The sequence below is a fragment of the Camelus dromedarius genome, chromosome 17, assembly GCF_036321535.1.
Source record: "Camelus dromedarius isolate mCamDro1 chromosome 17, mCamDro1.pat, whole genome shotgun sequence".
NCBI classification, from domain to species: domain Eukaryota; kingdom Metazoa; phylum Chordata; class Mammalia; order Artiodactyla; family Camelidae; genus Camelus; species Camelus dromedarius.
The window spans coordinates 46,577,329-46,599,243 of NC_087452.1; the positions used below are offsets into that span (position 1 = coordinate 46,577,329).

Below are 21,915 nucleotides of genomic sequence, written 5' to 3' on the forward strand. Positions count from 1 at the left end.
TGACTGTGCCGTCGTGCTGCCGGGTCAGCACCGACCCCACACCGTGTCCGCGCTGGGCAGGCAGGGCCGCTGCACCTGCCCTCGCCCCCGCTGTGCGCCAGAACGCCGCTCCTCGCTCGTTTCTCTTAGAGGCGCAGGTCCACAAAGGCACCCAACGAGCAAATCGGTTGCCCCGCCTGAGGCCATAAACCGATCTCAGCCCCGCCCGTGAAGCTGCGAGCCACCGGGTTTGGATTCAGGTTTCAACCCCGCCTCCCACCTCCAGCCGGGAGTGCGCACCTGCCAACGGGGCGGCTGTGGCCCCGCCCCGCCTCTCTGCTCGCAAGGTCGCGCCAGCGACGGCGCAGCGGCCTGCGGAAGCGGTGGCGATGGCTGGAGCGCGTTGGTGGGAAGGGCCCTTCCTCCTGATGCTCTCCAGTGGCGCTGCTTTTCTTTCTTTCTTTTTTTTTTTTTAATGGGGGACCCAGGCCATTCTGTTCTGTATACGCTCCCAGCCTCAGCACCTGCAGCTGCCTCTGCACCATTGGCCCCAGTCTTCTACCCGACTTGGGCAGCCTGTCCAGTCCCACCCCTGCCAGCTCGCGTCTAGGGCTGGAGGTCGCAGGGACCATTTGTGCCTGTTTCTCTCAGTGCTGTTGGCTGAGCCACTACTGTGCACAGATCCGAGCCTCAGAGGTTCCCTCTCCGTCCCTGCTGACCCCTCCGGGGAAGAGGGGGCGTCCCAGTGTAAGAGCACTGTTCCTCCTTTGCAGCTCCCTCCCCACAGGACAGGCCTCACACTAATTTCCTTTTTTCCCCCCCTCTACCAGAATTTGTAAGGAATTTTGTGTTTTGAAGCCGGTGATGTCCTGTGAAAGTTCAGCAGGTGTTCTGAGTCAAAGAGTGGGTCGACGGATGTCTCTCCTGGTGCATTCGTGGGAGAGGGTGAGCTAAGAGCATCCTTCTCCTCTGCCATCTTGGCCTCTATCGTCAAACACCTCCATTGTGGTCTGGTTCCTGTACAGTAAACTACTCACATTTCAGATGTACGCTTTGATGAACTTTGATAGATGTATGCACCAGTGAAACCACCACCACAATTAAGATGGCTAACATTTCCATCCCTCTCCAAGAGGTGCAATTTTTGAATTCCCAATTTATCCCTTCCCACCCTCTTTGCTCCCTGGTAACCACTCACTCTTTCTGTGAGTCTGTTTCTCTTTTGTAGATAAGTTCATTTCTGTCCTTTTTTTATGTATATTCCACATATAAGAAATGTCATATGGCATTTTTCTTTTTCTTTCTGGCTTACTTCACTTAGAATGACATTCTCCAGGGCCATCCATCTTGCTGCAAATGGCATTATTTTAGGCTTTTTTATGGCTGAGTACTATTCCATTGTATAAATATACCACAACATCTTTATCCAGTCATCTGTCAGTGGACATCTGGGTTGTTTCCATGTCTTGGCTGCTATGAACATTGGCGTCCAGGTGTTTTTTTTTTGAATTATAGTTGAATTATAGTTTTCTCTGGATATATGCCCAGGAGTGGGATTCCGGATCATATGATAAGTCTATATTTAGTTTTTTAAAGAATCTGCATACTTTTCTCCATAGTGGCTGCACCAAACTACATTCCCACCAGCAGTGTAGGAGGGTGCCCTTTTCTCCACACCCTCTCCGGCATTTATTGTTTGTGGACTTTTGAATGATGGCCATTGTGACTGGTGTGAGGTGACACCTCATTGTAGTTTTGATTTGCATTTCTCTAACAATGACTGATATGGAGCATCTTTTCACGTGCTTGTTGGCCATATGTCTGTCTTCTGTAGAGAGATGTGTATTTCAGTCTTCTGCCCATTTTTGATTGAGTTGCTTGCTTTTTTGATATCAAGGTGTATGAGCTGTTTATATAGTATTTTCCACTGTTTTGAAGGCAGTGGAAGGACTGGATGCAGGTCGTGTGTGTTAGAAAGATGGCCCTGGGTGGCCGTAGAGAGAATGGATGAGGGTGGTTAAGACTTGAATCAGCAAAGACCTCTCAGATGGAGGCCGTGCTGCTTCTGCCAAGGCATGACAGCTAATTAGAGTAACCTGTGGAAAAAAAAGTCCCCAATTTTGCGCCTGTTAGAGAAAGTGCAGGCACCTCCCTCACTCAGTACTTGCTTTCACATTTGTCTTCCACGTTGATTTGGAGTAAAAGTCAGTGTTGACGTCTTTAATGGAGGTGAGCCCTTATTTTAAGACTTTTCTTTTCATTAGAAATTTGAGCCTTGGTGCCACCAGAAGTAACAGGAGCAGCCCAGTCCTTGCCCCCCAACCTCCAGGGACCTACAGGCTAAAAATGGGGTGGAGAGGGCTGAGAAATGTACCAGTACCTGTACAACAGGCGCCAACAGAGGACTTCAAGAGACTTTTCACGATAAAGTGGTATCATATCTGGTTGTAAAAATCAGACTGAGATTCTTGGAAGAGACAGGACATTAGAGACAGGTAAGCTTTACCAGCAGAAACTGCAAGGGTGACAGGGAAGAAGTTCCAGGTTGAAAGTCGGCAAGAGTCAAGGCAAGAGAGAAAGTGCTCACAGCCAAACACACCTTACAGATCATTGATCAGTGAAAGGAGGGAGGCAGTAGGAATAGAAATCAGTTCAGGTAGCTTGAGGCAGCCTCGAACACAGGGCTGATGAGTCCTTCTTAATTTTTGAAGTCTTTGTAATGTGGTTCTTTGGGAAAATAATACATTCCAAGTCTCCATCTGTAACGTGTAAGTATAGCTCACCTCGCTTTCAAAAAGGGTTTCAGGCAGCTTCCCAGCTTGCATAAAATGTAGTCTCAAAGAAGCGAGACAGACGAGACAAAGGGAAGGAAAGCAGAGGAAGGGTAAGAGAAGAAATGCCGGTGAAACGTATCAGAGTTATTTAGCGGTGAATTATGTGATTCACGGCGTCCACTAGGGAAGAAAATAAACCAGATGCGTGGAGGAATCATTCCCAGCGTAGAGGAAAGAGAGGCATTTCTCCCGTAGGTCTGAAAGGAGCAGATACTCTGTCGTCTCTTGAACAACAGCTTTAAAGTAAGCAAAGCGAGTTTCCAAGGGCTGTTTATTACAGAATCCTTCAGACGTCAGTGAGTGGCTCCGTTCCAGTGCATACTTTGGGAAAAGCTATTTTTCAGGGGGTGAGTGAGACACAGTCATCCAAGTAAGACAGCTTTCTCGGATTAACCCAGGGGTGTAATTTAGATTAACCAAGGAGAGTGGATATACTGCACATGATCCAAATAGCTCCCCCCGCCCCAAACTGTATTTTCTCTTAGCCTAGGTTCTCAAAGGTATGAGTAGCCGTGACTTTGGAACTGTTACACTTCCTGACAAGGACTTGGAAGGCAGCTTTCTTTGCTGCTAGTTTCACATGGGCCCCTGTGTTTTAACCATCAGCCAAACTTGGCATTGGATGGGGAGTGTCAAATTGAAGAAGCAAGAAAGAATTTAAGAAACCTTCTCACTCCACCCAGGATAACCCCCCCACCACCACCATTTGGAGGCTAGTTGCAGAAAACATGTAAGATTCTGCTCAGAAAGAGTTTAGGTCTGCTTGCACACGGAGACCAGTGAGCAGGCCATCGCCCTGTGGTCCTGCAGCATGACACAGTCCTCGAACAGTCTCCGTAAGCCATCCATGGCTCTGAGTAATGAAACAGTGCTGATATGTACTGACAAGGCTAGTCTGAGGCTTGCTCTTAGAAAAGATGACTTCACATTCAGAGACCTGATCTGCACCCTCTTTCTGGCAATAATCGTATGGTAGGGATGGTTACCTACTACGGTAACTCCCACTTGTTCGATTAAGACCATATCCTTGCAGGTGCCAAGTTTTTCTTTTTTTAAATGTGAAATCTCAAAAATTTATTCAGGCATGTGTCTGAAGGCTGAGTAAGAAATGGAAGGGCCTGGTGTTGACACTAGGAAAACACTGCAGTCATTAAATTAAGAAGTAGCAATAACTCAACTTGGATGGGGTAAGAGAATGGAATGGGTAGAACAGATCCAAAGTATATTATAGAAGTAGAATTGTACAAGAAAAAGGAGTCTGCAGGTGGGGTAGCGTGAGCCAAAATGTCTCTGAGATTTTGAGCATGATTTTGCCTGGAATAAAAATGACTCATCAATTTATAAGAGATTTTCTATCCTGCAAGCTCCGTTGAATATTAAATCATATGTTTCTCACCCAGAAAAGAAGAGCTCTGCTCCAAGCCACTGTCAAAGACCATCACACTCCTCAACTCAGAGCTACGCTTTCTTTGCAAAGCCTTGGCTTGGAGAAATAATATTTATAGAGGTTTGCAGAAAGCGTAGGGAAGCCTGTAAAAGAAAGTGCACTGGGAGGAAAGAGTGTGAGACTTAAATTGTGAATGTGAAGTTTGAACTTCCAAGGGGGCGTCCAAGGGAGGTGAGAGGGGGGACACCTAAGAGGTGGCTGGAAACTCAGGCATGGAACCCAACACAGAGGACGGGATGAGCATTAGGGGTTCGGAGGTCATCTCCATCACCGCTCTAGCGGAGGAAGTAGGTGGCTTCACTGAGGAAGGGAACAGAAGAGCAAAGTGCTCTGAGACCAGCAAGAAGCAAGACAGAAAGGATCTGTACCTTTTTTTTAAGCAGAATAAGTCACCCGTGGATAAGTATACAGATGAAAATGCATGCAGGTCCCAGAGGAATCAAAGTTAGATGAAATCAAGAACATAGTAGGAAGGTTAACACTGACAGAGAGAGGACCACGACTTGACAAAATACAGGGGGAGAAGAAGGAAGGCGCAGACATTTGAAGTAGCGAGGAGACCTTTGTGGGGGATCACATTAACTGGGGCATCCATCTTCTCCTGAGGGAGGAGGTGGCCATTATCTGAGCATAAAAAGCGGGACTCAGGCTTGCTATCTGAGAAGATGCAACAAGCTTTAAACAACCAAAGGAGCATAACTGTGAGTGAGGGTCCAGCTAGGCGTAGAAAGACTCAATTTATAGAGGACGTAGAAACTTCCTTACGGAATGGTGGTGCCAATTAGGTGGGACAAATCAACCCACAGAAAGCACTTAGTCCGGCGCCTTGAACGGTGTGTTCTTTGTGTACTTAAGCTCATCGTTGCGTTCACAGTGCACTAAACTGTACGTGACTAAGAAAACCCATTCGACTTCTCTCGTATTTGTTTTACAATTTGTCAAGGCCGCTCAATGTTCAGTTACACATTTGTCGGGCAACGTTATAATTGCCCTGTAGATAAGGAAATAATTTATGGAAATCTTTCAGATTATCTTTAATTAGCTGGTAGCTACTAGCAAAGTCACAGTATTCCCAATTAAGCAGTTTTAAAGATTACTGACAATTAAGACAAGGACATTCTATGACTAGGGTGGATGAAAGACAGATCTAACCGAAAAACAATGGAACAGTTCCCTCTTCTTTCTAATGTGAGTGACTCCTGCATCTTTACCAATGACAGCTCTAGCTCTGCTCTGTCCCCCACCTCCTAGACAAGGCTGATTAAGATCCCCACTCATTCTCTGCCCCCCTACTTCCTGATAGCACCCAACGCAGAACAGACTGTCACATGAGCTCTTCCCAAAGCCACACTGTGCGAGCTCAAACCCCGTAACAAGCCCCTCCGAGCTTCCCCTTAGATGCTCCATGGTTCAACTGATGTAACTTTTCCCTCGTTGCTGCAAGCTAGGAAGCCTGACGTGGCTTGACTGTGATGAGTTTCTGGTCATCTTAGAGCTGGTCGGCTTTCGCCTTCCAAAGCAAGTATCTCCAAAATGTCAGTAATTTTTTTTTAACTAACTCTGCATATTTCATTTGCCAAATAACTGCTTAATTATGAATGCAGTTCCTATTTTCTGAACCTGGGGTCCTGTGCTTTCCCAGATTTGAATCTCTCGGGGCAGATGGCTGGATTCAGAGCAGGCACATAAAGTAATTAAATTGATGCCTTATAGGGACCTGCAGTCCATTACGGTGGATCCAACACGGTTTGGCTGCCAGCAGAAATATGTCCATTGCATGGTTTAAAATCTTTTCTTCAACTTTTTGTTTTATATTGTTAAGAAAACTTGATGTGAAGTGATTACAGTTTTGTTAGGTAGTATCCGTGTCGGTAGCTGATGGCTTTTCAATCAATATTTTATCAAGGCTAAATCACAGTGATGACACCACAAGGGCAGGGGTCCAACAAGTTGGGGGGGGGGAAGACTGGCCTGATCGGAAATAAAATCCTGTTTGTGATATATTCCACATTATCTAAATGAATAAAAGTTAGTGGTAGTCTTTTGAGGAATCTCCATACTGTTTTCCACAGTGGCTGCACCAAACTGCATTCCCACCAGCGGTGGAGGAGGTTTCCTTTTTCTCCACAGCCTCTCCAGCATTTGTCATTTGCGGACTTTTGAATGATGGGCATTCTGACCGGTGTGAGGTGGCACCTCATCGTAGTTTTGATTTGCATTTCTCTGATAATTAGCGATATTGAGCATTTTTTCATGTGCCTGTTGGCCATTTGTACGTCTTCCTTGGAGAATTGCTTGCTTGGTTCTGCCTATTTTTGGACTGGGTTTTTTGTTTTTTTCTTATTAAGTTGTATGAGCTGTTTATATATTCTGGAAATGAAGCCCTTGTCAGTCTCATCTTTTACAAATATTTTCTCCCATTCTGTAGGTTGTTTTCTCGTTTTGCTTATGGTTTCCTTTGCTGTGCAAAAGCTTACAAGTTTAATTCGGTCCCATTTGTTAATGTTTGCTTTTATTTCTATTGCCTGGGTAGACTGCCCTAGGAGAACACTGCTGAGATTAATGTCAGAGAATGTTTTGCCTATGTTTTCTTCTAGGAGGTTTATAGTGTCTTGTCTTATATTTAAGTCTTTAAGCCATTTTGAGTTTATTTTTGTGTGTGGTGTGTTCTAACTTCAGAAAGAAGGAAGAAAAAGCAGTATCTTCTCTTTGGGTGGCAACTGGACTTTGAAATATCATTGTACATTTGGTGGGAATAAATATTTTGAGATCTACAGCTTGGGAAAATGACTTATCTCCACTCTCAGGATTTCATTTTACACACATATATATTTATATAAATGTATACATATATATGTAAATATACAGTATATCAAACATCTGAAAGTTAAACTTGATGTCAGTATGTAATGAAAGTATATTCTATATGATCCCAATTTCAAGTGTATTATATCAATCCCCAAAACCCAAAACCACAAGAGGCTGGAAGTCTCACCTTAAATAAACGGGGACGACGTTAGGTTGCCCAAGGGCTGCATACAGGGAACAGACTGTATCATTTGAAATGTGACTGAAAAATGTTAAAAAGCAGCAGTCAGTTGGCTGTGCAGAAGCACCTTCTGAAAGGTGGGTGATGAATTTATATCAAATTAACAGTGACTTTAGGCTACAGAATCACTCAAAATTCTGTGCCACTGCTATGGAGGGAGAGGCTTCTTTTAATTCTGCCTAAAATGCCGCAGTGTTGAGCTGTGATAAATGGGGGTAGGGACACGCTTGGAGGTCACCACTCATCCCACTGCCACCAACACAGTCACCACAATCACCACGACCATCATCCCCAGAGGAATACACTCATGTGTTCCTGGTACAGAAATATCCCCCTGAAATTATATATATTCAAAGACTGCACTGTTAAACTTTTAGTGAATTACACAAGTCGCAAAGCAACGTGTCAAAAAGTTGAAAACAAAAAACTAAAAACACATGACAGTCATTTTATGTGCTCTCTCCTAGCTTCATTTCATGCGAAGCTTTTAGGACTCAAAATCCTAATGATCAATTTTGTCACCTTTTCCCACTTAACATTAAGAATAGTTTTTTTTTTTCATGTTGCTGAAAAAAGCTTTATGATTTACTTATAGTATTATTTCAGCTACTAATATAATGGTTCAGCCAATAGAGAAGATGCGTAATGAACTCCCTTAGTATTTCTTCTGTTTTTCAGATCTTGGGTTTGGAGACTCTGTTTTAAAATATGACTCTAGCTCAGTCAATCTGTCATGTAAACGTAGGGTTAGGTGTACGCCCGGAGCCCTAGCACACTTCCCGGAATGTGGGGCAGGGAAGAGGACAGGAAGTCTCCGTAACTTAGTATCTGTGATGCGTCCGGTACTTCCTAGACACAGATGTGCCATCTCAGGTAACCCTTCTTCCATTAGTGCACAGGTAGAGGTGCTAATGCGCATTATCTATACTTAAAGGAAAAGTTAACTCCGGAATATTTACGTGACTGTCGTCGTTAAATAATTTAAAAATGATTGGACTGGAAATCACATACATCCTCTTGACTCTAAAAGCCATTTCCAATGATCATCCCGTACGTATTCCTGTTCCGAGGTGCATGTGTGTGAGTGAACAGGAGCAGTGCCCGCTGGCCGGTTTTTCAGTTAGATCAACATGTCCTCACAATCATCTTTCATGCTGTCTTCCCACCGAGACTTCAGAGCACTGAAGCTTCCCTGAGCCCATGAGCATTTATTTCATTTATTTTCTTACCACAGGAATTAGTGCTCTTGTGCTCCCAAGTTGAATTTGTGAAGGGTGTATAAAATTAAGCACTACCTTAAAAAGCACAACTGAAAACACCAGCAGGGGGAGGGTAGAGCTCAGGGGTAGAGTGCTGTGCTTAGCGTACAAGAGGTCCTGGGTTCAATCCCCAGTACCTCCATTAAGTAAATACATAAACCTAATTAACTCCCTCCAGCAAAAAAAAAAAAAAAGTGAAGTAAAAGGTACTTAAAAAAATTGGAAAAAATAATAAAAACAGCAGCAAATCAATGAACAGTTGAAAGCGACAGAGAACATGGTACCAGGAACATCTGCAGTGTCGTGCATCTGACTGCCACTGTCCTGACAATCAAGACCAAAAGGGAAACCGATTCGGTTCTGTATTTCACATGGTCAGTTCAGCAGGAGTATATCCGCTCACATGGAGAGATACTTGCCGAGGCCCTGAACTCAGGGGACGATTCATCGTTCGCTTCTTTACAAAGGACACTGAGCAAAGCAATGCACAGTTACTTCCACTGTGGCGTCTCGGAAAAGCTAGTGCAAAGTGTTCGTGCCCCGTATCACCCGTCTAAGAAAAATGAGGTTACAGTGTGAGCATATACTCTGAGAAAGCATCTCCACAGGGCCGCGCAGTTACGTGGTGCAGGCATTTTGTTTTCTGATAAACTGCTTGAACACAGAGTGGAGAAATGTGAGCCCATCTGCGTCTCTCCAGGGCCAGAGGTCTCGAGCATGCCTTCGGCAAGTGCTCCACCACAGTCAGTTCACGGTGGGATCCCCTGGCAGGAGGAACCTCAAGTGCCCACTTTGTGCAGCTGATTAAAAAGGGAACCATGTGCGGTCGGGGCCAGATGTGCCATTCCCACACATGCAGTTAGCTTCTTTTAAAATCTGTTGTTGCCTTGGAAAGGCTCTCTTCTTCTGTTGCTGTTAACTTAGGTACCACCTCTTTGGCTGGCTCGGGTACCCAGGACAGCATGCGGTGTCGCTGGGGCGTGCCTTAAGCCCATGGCTGCCCCTGCCGCCCCACTAGAGGATGCTATCAGGGTTCTGCCGCAGAGACGGCACTTTGGATGCTGCCTTTCCATTGGCTGGAAAGTGTGTGCTCCATCTCCCTATGGAAGCTGCTCTGACCTTGACACAGAAGGACAGGCACATCCCCAGCCAGCCCAGGCCTGCCCTGTGCTGTGTTTGGTCTCTAGACAAAACCAAGAAAGCTTCCCTTCACGGTCAGAGTACAAAGCAGAATCTGGTGCTCAGAGGAGCAGTCACCCTGGAGAAGCACGGTAAACTAGCACTGACAGATCAAGGAGAACTTCAGTGGACAGTAATTAACTACAACAATCCCAGCCCGGGGCGGGGGGGTAACAGAGATGTAACGTAATATTTTGATGACAGATCCTTTGGGGTAATGAATCTTTCACCTTCTCTCGAAATTGCTAAAAATACAGAATTCTAAAGGCTGCCAAGAGGATATTAAGCTGAATCTATATTTGATTTTCCTGGCTGATAATCCCCTGTCGCTGGTACATACAAATAAATCCCAGAAAACCCATCTGTGATGAGCACGTGAAAACTAGAAATACCCTTAGAGTGTTCTAGTATTTCAGTACTGCCGTCGGGCACGTGGCGCAAAGCAAAACACGAAGAAGTGTCTCTCTCAGTTCTCATGCCTGCTTCTCCACCTCTGCCTTCCTGACATTTCATCTGCTTTTCCTGAAATTAAAAACAACACCCACAAACGCTAGCTTTAAAGGAAAAGCACTTCATGCTCTTATAAAGACTGTCAATAAGAGTATTTCATTTGGGAGACTTAGGAAAATAATTTGACTAGAGCAGAGCTGGGCAAACCGTAGCCCACGGGCCAGTCCAGGCTGCTGCCTGGTTTTATAAATAAAGTTTCATTGAGACATGGCCATGCTCATTGATTTATTCACACGTGATCTGTGTCTGTTTTCCCCCTCAAGGCAAGAGTTGAGTGGTGGTGACATAGAGTGAATGGCCGGCAAAGCTTGGAAGATTTACTTCTGGGCCTTTATAGAACTAAAAACTTGCTGGGTTGGAAGCTAAGGTATAGGATTTGGATCCCCCCCCCCCACTACCTCATTCCGCCTCCCCCCCAAAAAAAACTGGCTAGATAACAGTGATGTTTATATATTGGAACAGACTATTTGCATAAGCCTCCTTTGGTTATCAGTTAACTTGAAGAGAGCAGTAAAAACGGGGGTCCCACAGGAGTCTTTAAGACGTCATTTTTTTGTCATGCAGTGAACAATATACAAGCACCAGCAGGAACATACGTACCTGCCAGTGTGTCTGGAACATACATACTTGACAATGTGTCAGATGCTTGTACAAATATCAGGTACAAATCCCGCTGTACAGACTGCTCGTGTGAGCTCTGTCACAGGCAGCGTTTGGTGACAGCTCTTTATAACCCCGTCCTTTGTTGAGAGTCTGTGTTCTTGGAAGGCAAGGAATTCAGCTCTGTTTTCTACCATCTAGCCGTGCTTCCTTGCAGCAGTAAAGAAGCCCAGACAGTATGAGTTGAATGAATGAATAAGTAGCATGAAGTCCCCTTCCAGAACTTACTGGAAAAACAATTAATTAGTACCCTTAAACAAATGCAGTTTGGTAATCCAAGTAGATGCACAGTATTTGAGCAAAGAAATGAAACTGATTTTCATGCCTGGCTTGTGGGAGCATTTATAAGCCTTGTGTCGGGTCTTTTACAGTAAATACAATTTAATGGCTGATTGTTGCTCATTGGAGGTACTAATGGACCTAATTTTTAATTAAGAGGTGAAAATCATTTGTAATTAGCTCATGGTATCCATGAAAACAAATGTTTACAACTTGCAAAATGGTTTTATTCTTTGGGGTAGCTTAAACACCGCACCGCATCTCCACCAAATTATGGAATAGTTTTATAAAGTAATTCCCACTCAAGAAGAGGTAGTACAAAGAAAGGCTTTCTTACTCTACACATTCCCAAATTTCTGTTCTCCTGAAGCCCCTCAGCATGCCATTTCCCCCTCACTCTCAGAAGAGGTCACCCACTACGTCACATAAAGACACACACTGTTCCTCATGCGGTAAATCCTTTGGCTTCCTAGTCCTCCAGTTACAGACCTGCATGCTGCTGCATCATCCTTTCCTCCTGCCCTCCTGGATCCCCAGATGTCTGGCTTCCTCAGTGACCTCGTTCTTTCAGTCCTCCCCTTGATGAAGGACATCTTCAAATATTAGAACTCTTTCCTGGCTGCTTCTTATCATGACCCAGTATTTCCCATCTTGAAAAAAAAAAAATCAGTGAATCAGTCAGTTCCCTTCTCTATTTGTTTTGTTATTATCTTCGTTCCTCCTCTTCAAAGCCAGTTTTGTTAGGTTCCTGGCACGTGTTACATCACTTCCTCCCAGGACGGTCACTGTCTTTGCTCTACCCCTTAAGACTGCCCTGTCCGATCGGCTAGTGGCCTCGGTGTGACTTCGTCCAAGGGCTTCTCTTCAGGACTCATCCTGCTACACAGGTCTCTCTTGGAATCCTCTCTTGCTTTGCCTTTGGAACCTCGCACTCCTGGGTTTCCTTTTTTGCCTACAGTTGTCTTTTCCGATCTTCTTTTTAGGTTCTTTTTTCTGCCTGTTCTTTATATCCAAGGGTCTGCCTACTTCTCTTCACTCTTAAGAACTGTCTCTGGGTGACAAGGCTTAATTCCATGATGATGACCCCCACATCCATTTCTACCCAGAGCTGTCCTCAGCGCTCCAGATGCACGCCACCAAATCCTTAGTGACTGTCTCCATTCAGATGCCTCCCAGACATCTCAAGACTCCACGTGGACAGCACGCAGCCTCTTTCCTTTCAAGTTTAGTTCTCGTTCCTCTGGTTCAGATCCCCATAAACGATAGCTCAGGCCAGTGAGTTGCTGGAACTTAAGAGCTGCCTCTAACTCTTCTTTGCCCTTCTGTTCTCGTACCCACTCAGTCACCAGGTCCTGTGTGTTCTGCCTCCTTCATGCCTCACAGATTTGTCAGCTCTCCGTTCTTACTTCCACACCTTGAGCGCGTGCCAGCTTGATTTTGTACTTGGATTCTTGACTTCTGGTCTCCCATTTCCAGTTCCGCCTCTCTCCAGTGTGTCCTTCAATCAAGATGGACAGTGGTCGTGTTGGTGTCCAACCCGAACCCTTCGGGTACTTCTGTTGCCATCAGGATAGAGCTCAAGCTACCCTATCTGGTGACACGGCTCCAGTTTATTTCTCCAGGCTGATTTCCTCTACTCCCATCTCTCTTTATGTACCCCGTCCCATTCAGCTATCTGTAGTTCTCCAAACTTGCCGCACCGCGCTACCCACGAGCCTTTGTATAGGCTGAAACATGCCACCTCCATCTTATTTCTCACTTGGCTAACTCCCGTGTGTCCTCATGTCTCCACGGAGGTTCCTTCCACTTCCTCTGACTTCCACTGTGTTTGCTTTCTTCTTTGTGTCGCCATAGCATCTCGCAACAAGAATAACTAGAAGAGTTGTTGTGAATAACTTGGGAGCACTTCCTTCATGCCGGAATCTGTGCGAAGCAGACTGCACGTCTTCCCACATCTAATGCTCACAGCAACCTTACGTATGAGGTGGTTAATATTTCCTCAGATAAAGCAATCCAGGCTACAGAGAAGCTAGATAATTTTCCCAACGTTGTGCAACTTAGGAAGTGACACGAATAGGTTCTGAACTTGGGCATTTTATTGAAGATTTTATAAACTTAAATATCAGGTATTTGTCTCTATGGAAGCACCTATGATACGGGGTTGTAATCACCTGTTTGTACCTAATTTCCTAATTGGACCCTCGGTTCTTAAAAGGAGGTTGTATGCCTAGCACCCAACTCAGTGATTGTTACATAGTGTGTTCCCAATAAATGACATTTGAATAAATAAAAGAACAAGGTGACATGTGACTCCAAGAGGAAAGAATCCTTGCCTAAAATTGGATTTACCCTGACCTAGCCTCAGTGTCCGCCCTCGTGCTGGTTTGCCCAGAGAATACCAAATGACTTGCCTCGTGTCTGACTTCCTATTTCATCTCCTGTCCCAGTGACCTCGTGTCCATTTCCCACTCTTGTCCAATTGGTAGACTTAAATTCATCCTTCCAAGTCAAGCTCAGAGTTCATTTTATTCCTGAGGGTTTTCAATCTTCTTTTTAGGTTCTATGTTTTAGTTCCTCCAGACTTTATACATTTAAATAGCATCACCACCACCAACATTAAATTAGACCACGATATTTTTTTCTTTTTTTTTTTTTCTTTTTACTAGCGGTCTATTTTCTATTCATCTCTATCTCCAGAGCTTGAGTGCTATGTCTTGCCCCTAGAAGGTGGTCAGTAAATGTCTGATATATTGGTTGAATGAAATTAGGTTGGGCTTTGCTCCTGTGGATTACTCCCAGGGGCTATCGTGAACTCCAACATACCACAATGGTTCATTTGGCTGCTACACCAGCAAAGAATTGATTACTACTTGAGTTGTCCAAAATTGGCATGTTGGGAGATACGGGAGTAGGCTGTTGCAACACCTTATGCCTGTTTCATGTTCCTGATTTGGTCAAGAGTTTGGCAAAGGATATGCCGTTAATCAAATGTCAACCAGGCTGCACCCACCAGATAATTAACAAGCACGTGCGGAAGGCAAGTCTGGTTTCATTTAGAGGTGCACTACAGATGCCAAAGAAGCCTGTGCAAATTTATGTGTCAAACCGCCAGTCCAGTCTTCTAAGGGGAAGACAACTGTAAAATCGTCCTCAATGTTTTCCCATCACTTCTATTTTAGCCCCCTTCCTATTCCACTGGGATCTGATCTTAGCACTTATTTCGGTCTAGTGATAGCATATCTGAGCTTTCTAACTGTTCTATGGAATTCCTGTTTCTTACTGCTCAAGCACACGTAAAACTGCCAAGTTAAGTTTCTTAAAGCACTACTTTGATCAAGTCACTTCTCTGCTCGGGGACTTTCAGTGGCGCCTGACCGTGGAGTTAGGCGGGAAGTCTTGAGTCTAGACTTGCAGCCAGATGTTCTGTCACAGCTGGTTTGTGGAGAGCCTGACCCATGATCCATGTCTAGTCTGGTGTTTACATTGCTTTTCTCATTGTGTTCTTGAAAGTGAAATCAGAAAACCGAGCTGAAGGGAAATTCTAGTTTGTATCTTTCCTTATCAGTGATACTCGATCAATTACCAGGAGGAGCTGCCCCTTGTTAAACACAGACGCCACATGGTAAACAAAGGACAGGCTATTATACGTTTGATAAAGTATCTTCCCAGGGGTCCCAGATTGTTAAGAAAGCAGGCCTGTTAAGATATGACAGGTAATACACTTTGGGGAAAGATAAATGGTATTTGAATGAATGACAACTGACAGCCATCTCCAGGAGGACCAAAGTAACTTCACAGCTGACAGCCAGCTCACTGCTTTTCAGCTGAACGTCTAAGATGAGTACTTAGCCATGAGCATAATTAAACAAGTCCCCGAGACACGAGAAAAGGATTACCCTTCAGATGTTGGGTCACGCAACCCGGGTGGCCAAGAACGCGGTGTTCTCTGCTTGAAAACCACCGCTCGGTTGCCAGACTCTGTTGCCCCCTGGGCTCTCCCATTCTATTTCTGGCCTTCGTCTCTTGCTCTGTCTCCATGTGCCCTTTCTTGGTTTAGATTTTATGTCCTCATCATCTGACACATCAAAGGATTAGAGTTCAAAGCTCTTCATGCTTGCCAGTGTTTTCCTTAGTTAAAAAGAAAAATACAACAACAAAAAGGAAAAATTGTGCCCATTTTCCTCTTTGCAAGAAACCAGAGTTCCAAATTAAGATGAAACTGCAAGTTCAAAATCAAAATCCAGGTCTTCACATACATATGCTTGATTACAAACCGCACCACTTAATTTTAGGAAAACAACGGAAAGGTTTGCTAATGAAAATGCTCAAGACACGAGTGTATTCTCATGTCAACTTCGGCCACTTTGTTGTACAAATGGAACATTGGCAGCTTTTGTTCCAACAACCCCAATCCCATTTCTGGAACAGATTTGAAGTTTTGATTCATTCAACAATTACACTGAGCACCTACTATGTGTCTGACACTACGCGGAGTGCAAAGCAAGCAAAATGGGATGATTTTCTAATTTCACAAGACTTCCGGTCTCTAAAGCAGTGCTTCTCAAACTATTTTTATGAATCTGTGCCCTCTTCTGACAAACATCACTAGTCCTCCTCCTACGTCCCAGAAACTCCAGTGATTGTGTCCAGCACTGAGAATCACCGATACACAGAACATAGACTCAGTTTTCTGTGTATCCTTCACAGACCCAATGGCTTTAAGCCTTGATTTGTTATTTCCAGAGCAACACATTTGTTTTCCATACATAAAACTGGATTGGCATATTACATATGCTTTTGGGGGCCACATAGGCTAACCCCCTCCACTCCCCGGCCCCACCAACTGAAATTCAAATTCCTGCTTGGAATCACTGTTTGAGAGTCACTGCTTTAAAGAGTTTTGGAGAAAATCCAGGCACGCTCCATGTCTCCCCTCCAATCAAGTCTTAAAGGAATTAGAATTTTCCTACCTGACACAACAGCTGGTGAAGTATCATAATCCTGTCTTGGGACTGAATCTTCGAATGAAAAGAGCATGAGAAAGAATGCAATGAGGTACCAGAGAACATCAAACAGAATCTTAGCTCCAAAACTCGGACGTGCCCACTGTACGTCACGTGGTCACCTAAGGCTCCTGCCTTCACTCTCTGCGGGCACCGTGACCCCTAGTGTGCAGTTGGTGTAAGTGTCCCCAGAACCCTCCCCCTCTGGACATGCTGGTCCCCATGTGACTTGCGGGGGCAGTTACAGTCTGTCCTAGAATATCGACATCTTCCTCAGTTTGCCATCATTCTGGTCCCTCTCTGGGATCATCCACGTGACATTTGTACCCTTTCTGGCTGACACACCAGCTCTACAAGGCAGCCCATCGGCAGGGGGCCCAGAGCACAGTATGAAACCCACTCCTGGAGAACACAGGCATGTTCTAGCTAAAGTTTTAAAAGAGATAAATGAAAACATTTGCACATTCCCAAATTCTGTGGAGGCTGACCCATTTTGAAGCTCAGATTTCTTCATTAACTATTCATCTCCGGCTCTGTTCCCAGGAGAGGAGCCTTGTGTGCTGGAATTGGGAGGACAGAGATAAACAGGACAGAATCTATTCGATAGGTGATGGCTTTCTTTTCCCAAAGTGTCCTAACATTGCAGGCGGCAAATGGCAGATCAAGGTTAATTAAATAACATGACATCCATCTTGAAATTTGCAGTTATGTGGGACCAAATAGAACTGCTTTTTTTGAAGCTGAAAAAGAGCTTTGTCTTAATACAGTTCCTTTAGCCAGGAATTTTAAAAAGGAAAATGGGACATGACCTATGGCCCAAGACCCCCCCTTCGAAAAAGGGAAAATTCTAATCTAGTCCCATCTCCCCTTGGAGGGGTAAACTACGTAAAAGGGACCAGGTATTGTTCACGTTCAAAGAAACTGCCATAAACGTGGCTAAATAAATGCTTGTGTGTGACCGTCATTCCATTTTAAAGATTAAAATCTCAAACTTCGCTCTCCCACCTGCTGGATAACTTAATATGATCTGTCACGAAATTTCTCCATTTAATCTCCTTGCCACAAAAGGACAATGCTGACCACTCCCTCATGAGTGAATGGCACGTGAGGGGACAGGTTAAAACTTAAAACAGTGCAGGGCCAGCCAAGAAAGCATTGATCAGAGACTCAGATGCAAGGAAACCCTGAGGCATGTGTCATTTTACTTCTCACAGCGCGTCTGTGAGCTGGTGAGTAGGTGATAATCCCCAAGTCCAGAGTAAGTAAAACCGTCTTCAGAGGGTCTCCAGATATTAATACTGGTAGTAGTGTGGAGTACCTTTTAAAAAAAAAATAAACTAACCACACATGATTACTGGAAACAAACAAGACCTTGATACTAGACATTTTCCCAGAATATACAACACTTTTAAATGTATTTAAAAAAATCATGCTCATTGTTGAATACTTGGAGACCTTAGACAAGTATAATGATTACAACAGAAATGATCCCCAATTCCGTCACCCAGACACTGCCACGTTTCTTTACTTGTTCCAGCCTCGTTCCATACAGATTTTTTCATAGTTGAGTCGAGACATGTGCAAATTTACATCCTGCTCTTTTGATTTCAGACTATGCATAATCCTTTTCCTAATCAGTCTAAATCCCTGTAACTTCACGCTGCCTGAGATTCTGGTTCAGGGATGGCCTGTGGTTGATTTAATTGTTCTTCCTTACTAGACGTTATAAAGAACACTGGGCTGAATATTTTTAAGTCAAAGATTTTTTGTAACTCTAGAATATTTCCATAGAATAGCTCCTCAAAACTACAGCTGCTTGGGTGGGGGGGGGGGCAGAGCTGTTTTTGAAGTGTCTGGATGGCCCACCCTGCTGTCTAGCTGACGCCCTCACAGATTCGGATTCCTACCATCACACAACTCGTGATTGGGAATGACTATCTCTCCGCATCTTTGTCAGCAACGTGTATTATTTTAATAACTTTATTTAATGGGTTACATTTGCAGGTCTATGTATGTATTGGATTAACTTACTGTTAAGTGGATTATTTTTACATATTTTTCTGGCATTCCCTTTCCTCCTTTATCAACTGTCTGTTCATGTTTTGAGGCATTTTATCTATTGAGAATTTTGTATTTTGTTTCTCCTTTATTGTCACTCAGAATCCATTCTTTTAAACAAAAAATGCTTACTGTTGGCGAGTAAACTTTCTTCCTACTAGACTTCCACTTAATGCCTGCTCGTTTATTGTTTATATTTTAAGACTCCCTTCACAAAGTCATTTACAACAAGCCTAAACGAACTTCTAAAAAACGATTCCCTTTTATCTAATTTTCTTTTTTGTATTTGACCATTTAAGCTCAATCTATACTTTATTTCCCTGAAAAATCATTTAAGATATTCTCATGACCAGTTATGAATTTATCATACTGTTTTCTATATTCATAGCTAATAATTGAAAATAGACCATCTCTGCACAAAATTCAGAGTATTCGTCTGATACCATCAGAACTGCAGAGCAACACCGGAGGAGAGAAACCTCTTAGAGAATTAAATTCAACAAATAAAGAACAATTACAAGATTATCTTTGTGAGCGGCTGCGGTTACACCACCAGAATCCAGTGATGTCACAAATCACCAGTGGCTTGGAGAACACAAACAGAAGTGCAGATAAGGGCCTGCAGAACAAAAACTTTTTATTCCCCTCAACAGATTGTGGTGACACTGTAAGCCACTGGTGACCACCCGCTGAACACATGGAAAGGAGATAAGAAACTTGTAAAACAAGATTGTCATGCAACATGGAGTTTCTCGTAACACAGTGAGGTCCCCAGTGGTTTCTGCTGCAGCTTACCATAGGGTGATAAGAAATTATGGACAACAGGGCTTTGGTTCTTGAGGGAATCCTGTGACAAAAAAAATAAATAAACCAAAGTGGAAAAGCTAGAAAATTCCTCAAGGCCAGCAGAGCACTGGAATAAAACAGTTACACTGCTGGCATCAAATTCACTTGTTTGAAGGCCTGCAGAGTCTGTCTAGCTTAAAAACAGGTAGAGAACTGAATACACACATGTGGTGGCAGAGGGTACAGGCTGGTTAATTGAACCATGTGACATCCACGTCCACATGTGGGGTTGTGGGACGTAATTTGATGAAGACGTAAAAGGCTTGGGTTCAATACGTTTCCTTCAGCCGGGGGTCTTAGAAAAGAAAGTGGGACATAGCCTGTGGCCTAAGGCACCCTTTCTGAAAATGGAAAATTCGAGTCTCGCTCCAGGACGCGTCGGCCCTGAACACCGCCCGCTTTGGACTGTTCACTGCCTCTCCCTGCTCCGCCCTGGGAACCAACGTCTATTTCTGGCGTTGAGGTTCCTGTCTGAATCTTGCCTCGTGGCACTGTTCACACCTCGTTGTGCGGCACTGCGGTGAGCTCGGCTGTCTGAGAGCCTCTGGAAATGCCCGGTAGGGGACAGATGCTCGGGCAGTTTTAGATGGACCGGCTGTGGCCACGTGGCGTGGAGACCAGACTGGGGTCACTGAAGTGGGGCTTGCGGGATAACTGTGCGTGGTGGGGACTGAGGCTGGAGGCGTCTACACTGGGTCCTGGGCGTGGTGCTGGACTCCCCCGGGTGAGTGAATGGTCACGGGGTCGGCTCTGAAGAGGAAGGTGTCAGTGGGGAGAAAGCTCGGGGGAGCTCACGAGGTGAGTCTGGGGCGTGCTGACTTGGAGATGTTGGAGAGAATCCGTGGAAACACTCAGCAAGCAGCTGGAGACAGTGAGTCTAAAATTCTAAGATGCAGTTAGCACCGAGGACTCAGATTTGGGGGTCTGCGGCATAGAAGGCCGAGTGCAAAACCGTGACAGTGGAGGCGCTTGCTTGAGGAAATCGTGTATGGGTGAGAAATGCGTTTAAAAACTTACTTAGCAGCTGGGACAGAGAAGAGGCAGCCACGGCCAGGGAGGGCAGAGGGGGAGCAGGAAAACCTTGGGCAGGGGGCACAGATGGAGCTCTTCAGACAAACTGGGTCCAGTATTCAAATAAAGGGAAGCTTTCCATGAAAACCCTGATATTTAGCTTATCTCAAAAAACTGGAAGGCGGGGCGCCCTGGGCCTGTGTGCCCGCGCTGCGCTCTGGGAGAGGCACCCCGCTCCCAGCTACCAAGGACAGCGCCGCCCCGCCGCTCGCCCACCACGCAGGCCGGGCCGCTGCGGTAACCGCATCAAAACGGCTCCAATTTAATGTCATCTCTGCTATCACGCGTAGTTACACGCATGGCTCTCTATGACCCAGGGAGATACAGACCAAATTTGATTCTATGTTTCCAGGGCTGTTTGCTCGAACTGAGTCAGCTTGATCTGTCGATGAGACTTGGCTGGCCGCTAGGAATTTGTTGGGTTTACAACCCTGAAAAACGTTATTTTAGGAGCTAAGGAAGTGGAAACTGGGAAGAAAGAAGAGACGTCAAATGAGACAGAGCAGGCCAGGGCGCTGTACTGTGGGCTGGGCTTCAGGTGACCTGGACTCAGTTCCCACCAGTTAGAAGCCACTGGAGAATGAGGAAGGAGAGAGTGGCTTGTTCGATAAACCCCTGCTGGGCATCATACACTGTATTACGTGTGTGTTTGCATGTATCCCCCCCATTAGCACTCACAACACCACGGGATAGAAATGCTGTTTTTTTCCCCCACTTTGTAAAAGAGAAAATAAAATTCCAGAGAGGTTAAGCACCCTGCCTCATCTTGCATAGCTAATAAGGGCCAGGCTTAGAACTCCAGTTTAATTCCATTGTCCACTGTCCTTGCCATGACTCCAGGCTGCCTTCCTAGCAGTGGATAAAGCGTGTTGAAAAGATGCAATAAGGTGGTGAAATCTGATTAAAAGAGTCACCCTCGATTGCACAGTAGCCACTCCAGATGCCAATCAAAAATTCAAATAAAATGAATCTATCAGAGTCTACCAAAGTGTAAGAGGGACCGTTTAAGAAAAAAGTCTACCCGCACACTGGACACCCAACATACTCAGTGCTGTTGTGTTGAATAAGCTTTACAAATTAATACTGTTTTCTCTCTGGCTTTTCAGAACCTTAGGAAATTTTAAACCTTTGCAAAAAGTTTAAACCTTTGCAAAACATCAATTTACACAAAGCTTATAATATACATAAGAATTACTTAGTTACAAATGTGAAGGAGGAAAAGAATTTTTCAAAAAAGCTAGAAGAAATTTAATGATAAAAATAAGCCACGTGCTTAAAACGTTTGCTTTCTAAGAAAGGAAAGGGTATATATCATTATTGAATAATTTGGCTCTTACCAGCTGGGCAAAAACTAGAGTCTTGTAGAAATGTATTCCTGCTGAAATGCTCAAACACTAGTCACAATACACATTATTGCATCAGTAACTATTGTAATTCTGAATCTGTTCTATATAATTGAGCTTATTTTCCAATTTTTTAAAGAGATTCAATCATATTCTCAATGAACTTAGCCCATATATATGTATTTTTTTTTTCTGGTTTCCAAATTTGAACTTCTGCAAGTCAGCTGGCTTTGCTTTCGATTCCAATAGGTAGAATTTATAAGCTGCTTTCTTTCTGCGTTTTGCATTATAACTCCCCCCGCCCCCATCAGATTCCAGGTTGTCATTCAGTGTAGTCAAAGGGCATGAATTCATTTATGCAGAACGTGGACTCCTTTAAGGAGAGGAAGGCTGATATG

The 21,915-nt window shown here is 44.4% G+C and overlaps 1 protein-coding gene across 4 annotated transcripts in view; it reads right to left on the reverse strand.

The window, feature by feature from the left end:
• The window catches only part of RBMS3 (RNA binding motif single stranded interacting protein 3), a 919,284-nt gene that overhangs the window by 32,423 nt on the left and 864,946 nt on the right, over window positions 1-21,915 (reverse strand). For 2 of the 4 annotated variants that reach the window (XM_031469816.2, XM_010977816.3), the window contains exon 12: window positions 16,167-16,214. The exons of the other annotated variants lie outside the window; for them this stretch is intronic. In XM_031469816.2, coding sequence (XP_031325676.1) covers window positions 16,167-16,214 — 48 coding nt within the window. The remainder of the gene's footprint in view (window positions 1-16,166; window positions 16,215-21,915) is intronic. 4 annotated transcript variants of the gene reach the window in all.